Below are 6,000 nucleotides of genomic sequence, written 5' to 3'. Positions count from 1 at the left end.
ACCACTTTTCCCTGGCTCCCTGGTGGGCCCTTCTTCCTTGCAAGGGCCTCAGGGACATGATGGAGTTTCCTTTTCTCTTTAATGTCCTTTTCGGTTACTCAGACCTCTAGAATTCTTTTACTCACTCTACAAGTTTATGCTGTATACTGGGATGGAGCTTTCCTAGGTTCCTCTTTTCTCTTCCTGAAAAAACACACAGGCTCTTTTAACGTTGAATTTTAATACTAATCCCTCCTGGTAATCAGACATGAAATAACAAAAATGGTAAACTATATCAAGTTATAATGGTTAAGAAATCTTACCAAATTCTATCAGGCATGTTTCTTGGTCTATAATTTTTGACTTCTTGATGGAAATGCTAACTAGGAATCCCAAACATTTATTCTTTAAGGTGAATTTCTTCAGAAGTCTTATTCTAAGACTAGCATATCCAATCAGAGAAAGAAAATTAAGATGATCTAGGTTAATTTAGGTGCTATCCTAGGCTAAATAATAGCCACCTGAAGATAACTTATCCTAATCCCAGGAACTTGTAAAGTTACCTTATAAGGAAAACGGAACTTCGCAGAAGTGATTACATTTAAGTATCCTGCATAGGGAGATTATCCTGGATTATCTGGGTGAACCCTGAATACAATCACAAGTGTCCTGGCAAGAGAGAGGCAGAGGGTGATTTGACGCCCACACAGATTGAAGAGAAGGAGGCAATGTGACCACCAAGGCAGAGAGTAGAGTGATACAGCCACAAATCAAAGAATGTCAGCATCCACTAGAATCTGGAAGAGACAAGGAACACATTCTCTTTAACACGTCAGAAAAGATGCTGCATTGGTCATGGTGGCTCATGCATGTAATCTCAGGACTTTGGGAGACTGAGTCTGGTGGATCACTGGAGACCAGGAGTTCGAGACCAGCCTGGACAGCATGGCAAAATCTTGTTGTTACAAAAACAAAAAAACAAAAGCAAACAAACAAAAAACAAACAAACCAAAAATGAACCAGGCATGGTGGTATGCACCTGTAGTCCCAGCTACACTGGAGGCTAAGGAGAGAGGATCACCTGAGCCTGGGTGGTCAAGGCTGCAGTGAGCTGTGATTGTACCACTGTATTCCAGCTTAGGTGACACAGAGAGATCCTGTCTCAAAAGAAGAAAAGAAAAGATTGTGATCCGGTGAGCACCCTGATTTTGAACCAATAATACTGATTTCAGACTTCTGAAATTCAGAACTGTGAGACAATAAATTTCTGTTGTTTCAGCCCATGACGTCTGTAGTGATTTGTTAGCACAGCCATAGGAAACTAATAGGAAGGCCCACTTGTCTTAAATTCCTATCATTTAACCTGTGGGATTGGTAACATCCATTTTAAGGGGTTATTGCCCCATTTCTTTACTTTTTCTGGTAATTGTCAAGCTGAGCAGAAACTATTTTTACATTATCAGAGAGTTACACTTGAGAAATTGGGATTTGAGAAAGGCACAAAAAGAAAGATGATATACTTAACCACTATTCTTTCATCTAATAAACATTGTGTAAATTCCTGCTATGTGTCAAGCTTTGTGCTAAATCCTAGAATAAAAATGGAATAAGACCAGATTTTGTCCTTAAGAAGTTCAGTTGAGTAGGAGAATTAGACACACATATACATATAATTAAGTTGATTAGCGGAAAATGCAGTAATGATTATGTGCAAAGAGTATTGTATTTTTTCTCTTTTTTAACAGCTGTGCATTTCATATTTTGAAAAACACTGTCTACAAAAAAGTTTCTGTGTTTAAGTAATATATAATAGATCAAGAACAGTTCTAACCGCCAATAGGTTTTACAATTAACATAGGAAGATCAGTGTTATACCACTAGCTTACCATTATTTCAGCCAAAAATCAAAGGTATCTGTCATTTGAGTTTTTATCGTGAAGTCTGTTTCTGGCAAAAGTGTGATTTTCCTTACTGATGTAGCTGCAGAACGCTGTCCTCATTACTTCCAAGAGTGGCCTTTCCTAGTTTTGAAAATACAGCCACTATGTCATTAAACAATCTGGTTGGCCAGGCATGGTGGCTCACGCCTGTAATCCCAGCACTTAGGGAGGCTGAGGCCGGTGGATCACCTGAGGTCAGGAGTTCAAGAGTAGTCTGGCCAATGTGGTGAAGCCCCATCTCTACTAAAAATACACAAATTAGCTGGGCGGATTGGCACATGCCTATAATCCTAGCTACTCTACTTGGGAGGTTGAGGTGGGAGAATTGCTTGAACCCAGGAGGCAGAAGTTGCAGTGAGCCGAGATTGCGACATTGCACTCCAGCCTGGGCAACAAGAGTGAAACTCCATCTAAAATAATAATAATAATAATAATAATAATAATAATAATAATAATAAAAACAATCTGGCTTAGAGAAAATTGTATTGCAAAGAATCTCATTAATGAGAGTTCCTGCATAACAGGACACTAGCTCTGTCCCTTGGGGATGGCTTGCAGTACTGTTTCCTGGTAAAGCAACATAAACAAATCTCAGGCCCCTTTTACAGAGTTATGAAATAATAGCCATAGTTAATAGCCAACATTTATATAGGCATTCTATCATTTTACTAAAGAATTTTACAAAAGTACCTGATTATGGGTTGTTTTAACTGTAAGCAAACACAGTTTCATTACCTCAAGCAAGTTTCTTCATTTCTTTTAGCTTCCATTTCTCATTTTTTTTTTCTTTTTAGACAGAGTCTCACTCTGTCGCCCAGACTGGAGTGCAGTGGTGTGATCTCAGCTCACTGCAACCTCCGCCACCCAGGTTCAAGTGATTCTTCTGCCTCAGCCTCCTGAGTAGGTGGGACTACAGGCACCCACCAGCATGCCAGACTACTTTGTGTATTTTTAGTAGAGACGGGGTTTCCCATATTGGCCAGGATGACCTCCATCTCCTGACCTCGTGATCCACCTGCCTCGGCCTCCCAAAGAGCTGGGATTACAGGCGTGAGCCACCGCACCTGGCAGTCCGTTTCTCATCTTTAAAGTGAGAGTGCTAACACGCACATGGAGGGCTACTATGAGAATGGAGTGAGATTTTGTATATGAAGTAGCAAAGGCCGAGCCTGGGACTTAGTAGGTACATTATTAAGAATTGGAGCCATTTTTAAAATCTTTTGTCTTTTTGTTATTTTTGCTGTTGTTCTGAAAGTCGCTTAGCTTTTAAAAATGGTCTCTTATTTTACTATTGTTGAATTGCTTCACGCTTCTCAACTTATGACAAGAACCTATTCTGCCAATGAACTTCCTGCCCCCATGTATTGAAATTAAACCTCAGGAGCCCCAGTGCATCCCAGAATTTGACTTCCCTCCAGTGGTGAGACTCCTTGGGTTCTTTGTGTGCTCCTTCCCTGATCCTTTAGGTGTCACATGGTTAAAAAGAACAAAATAACATAGTATTATTTATAAATAATATGCTCTCTAACTTTAGAAAGATTCAGGACAGCTTTCTGGATTTGGTCATGCATGAAACAAGAAAAACAGCCTATTAGAAAGTTGTGTGAAGTCTAACAGGGACTTGATATGAATTCATTTTGATTTTTCAAACTATGGACTGCAATCAATCGGTTCATTAAATTAATTGGAATAAGTATATTGCATATAGTGAGAGTAGTATTATTTTTTGAAATTTTAGTTTTAATTACATCCTATGGCCTATCTTGTAAGATTTTTTTTTTTTTAAGAGTTTAAAAGCCATTTGATTAGGCAACTAGTAGTAAACTTTTTCTGTCTCTCATTAGTTGTTAAATTTGGAAAAGTTTTTGGTTTAACAAACCTTTACTGGATATCTATTTTGCATTGGATATTTTTCTACATGAATGACATTTTTCTCTCTCTCTCTCTTTTCTAATACTGATTTGTTGCAGTGTCGGATAGGTACCTGGGTCACCTCCACACCCTTCTCACTCTTCACTGGGCCTCTGGTACAAGATTGAGAGGATTCCTATTACTTACTGAACAGACTGAGTAGTAAAACAAAAAGATTCTCGAATACAGTGAATCTAAGTTCCCCTAGAGCCCCTAAGAATTACATCAGCTTTAACCATTAATTCCCTGGGTTCTTCTTATTCAGTAATGTCTTAAAACCTTTTTATCAGTATGGGATGGGCGGGCAAGGGGATAAAGAAACTGGTGGCTAGTGGGAAGCCTTAGGTAAGTGCTATCGGAGGGGCTTTAGTTTGGGAGTGGGATAATTTGCTGAGGAAGGGTGGGAGAAATGTGAGCTAGTGCATAAAAGACTGTTTCCGGATCAAATTTCGTTACCAAGGCTCTTTGAGATGAACTCTTTTGGGGGAAAACAACCAGTCTAAAAGAGCTGGATGTGTATGTGTGTGTGTGCGTGTGTATACGACGGGGCGGCGAGGGTCCCCACTTTTAGTATAAGTAGCATTGTTCACATGTTTGCCAGTATTTTGGAGCCTGGCAGGCCGGGCTAGAGGCTGCGGGGGACGCCTCCAAGTTCCCACCCGGGACATCCTGAACAGCAGCAGCCACAACAACAGGCTCGCCCTTAGACAAAGGGGCCGGCGCGGCGGAGCAGACTGGTGCAGCCTGGCCCTCGCGCTCGGAGCGCTGGGCGTCGGGGCAGCGGAGTGGGCAGAGCTGACCCGGTGCGGGTCGGAGTCAGGGCACCCGGAAAACCCGGCTCTGGGTAGCAGACCCCGCCCGGGCTGGCTCGGCGCCGGGTCTTCGAGCTTCCCCTCAGTCTTTGACCCTCGGTCCTCGCTCAGCGGCCCCGCAGGCCGTGCAACTGTAACCGCTGCTCCGGCCGCCGCCCGCTCCTTCTCGGGGCCGGCGGGCACAGAGCGCAGCGCGGCGGGGCCGGCGGCATGGCTGTGTCCTGGAGGAGCTGGCTAGCCAACGAAGGGGTTAAACACCTCTGCCTGGTAGGATGGCGGGCTAGGCTCTCCGTGCGTTTTCTCCGTCCTGCAGCGATTTTGATTCATTCTCTGAGCGTGCACGGGTGGGAAGCTGGAAGTGGAAGTTTTGCTTTAATTCGAACATTCTCCACTAACAAAACTTTATGCTGGAGATAACAATGAACACTCCCCCACCTCGCGCCTGTCCCCAAAATGCATGAGAATTTTTCTGCACATTGATGAGAGAGATGTGGAGGAAGAGAGAAGAGGTCATTTTCAGTGAACACAGCTTTTCCTTTACCCTTTAAACATTTTTGCTCCCTTTGTTCTTTTCCCAGATTACTTCTGTTCGCTTGGGGTATGGTGATGTCATTAATTTCTTAATCTCATTTTGTATGGCAGGGGATAGCTGTAAATCATTTAGGAGACCTATTTGCAACCCAAATGCTTAGTCTCAGGTGAAAGGGCCGGGTAAAGTCAGATTTGTTTTCCTCTGAGTGGTTTTCAGCTTGCTGGTTCATTGAAAATGCTTACTGCAGTTACTGGTTTAGGTTCCATTGAAAGCACCGTGGCCAAGAATTTACCTGTGGTTTCTATTCATCAGGTAATAATTATTTTCAATTTTTGTTTTCTGTCTCTCATGTCTGATTGGTTTAGCTTATCTGGCTGTCCATGAATGTCCTACTTTTCTGGAAAACCTTCTTGCTGTATAACCAAGGGCCAGAGTATCACTACCTCCACCAGATGTTGGGGGTAAGTAAGTTGAACTTGGATGATCTGGTGGAATGGGTTTAACATTGGCAGACTTTGCTACAGGTTTGGTCAGTTCCATTCGTTAAAGAAATGTGCACTCTTCACTTTAGAAACATTTGTTGTTCTCTAAAGTGGTCACATTTTCTTGATTTATCATTTACGCTTGTACAAGTTAGAAAGACTGACTCTCAAGAACCAAAGGTTCACTTCTGCTGAAGTGAAACGAATGAACCTGCCAGACCAGGTTATTGGTGCCTTAAAAAAAATTGCTACTTATTGCCAGCTACTAAGTATCCTGAAGGATCTGATTCACTAGAAGGACCAACCAATGAGAAGCTTTTAATTCACTCTTATCAGTGCTTTTA

At 42.2% G+C, this 6,000-nt stretch overlaps 1 protein-coding gene across 11 annotated transcripts in view; it reads left to right on the top strand.

The window, feature by feature from the left end:
* Positions 1-4,648: 4,648 nt before the first annotated feature.
* The window catches only part of LOC105468896 (NADPH oxidase 4), a 171,794-nt gene continuing 170,442 nt past the window's right edge, over positions 4,649-6,000 (top strand). For 6 of the 11 annotated variants that reach the window (XM_071075414.1, XM_071075410.1, XM_071075409.1 and 3 more), the window contains exons 1-2: positions 4,723-4,909; positions 5,540-5,635. In XM_071075414.1, the coding sequence (XP_070931515.1) occupies positions 4,853-4,909; positions 5,540-5,635 (153 nt within the window). In that variant the 5' untranslated portion in view covers positions 4,723-4,852. Of the gene's footprint in view, positions 4,910-4,963; positions 5,487-5,539; positions 5,636-6,000 lie in introns of those variants that run through there. The other 5 variants (XM_071075415.1, XM_071075411.1, XM_071075412.1 and 2 more) reach the window with 5 other exon arrangements.

The sequence above is a fragment of the Macaca nemestrina genome, chromosome 12 (genome assembly GCF_043159975.1).
Source record: "Macaca nemestrina isolate mMacNem1 chromosome 12, mMacNem.hap1, whole genome shotgun sequence".
NCBI classification, from domain to species: Eukaryota; Metazoa; Chordata; class Mammalia; order Primates; family Cercopithecidae; genus Macaca; species Macaca nemestrina.
Note: the sequence above shows the minus strand (reverse complement) of the source record. Positions and strands in the feature narration are given on the sequence as shown.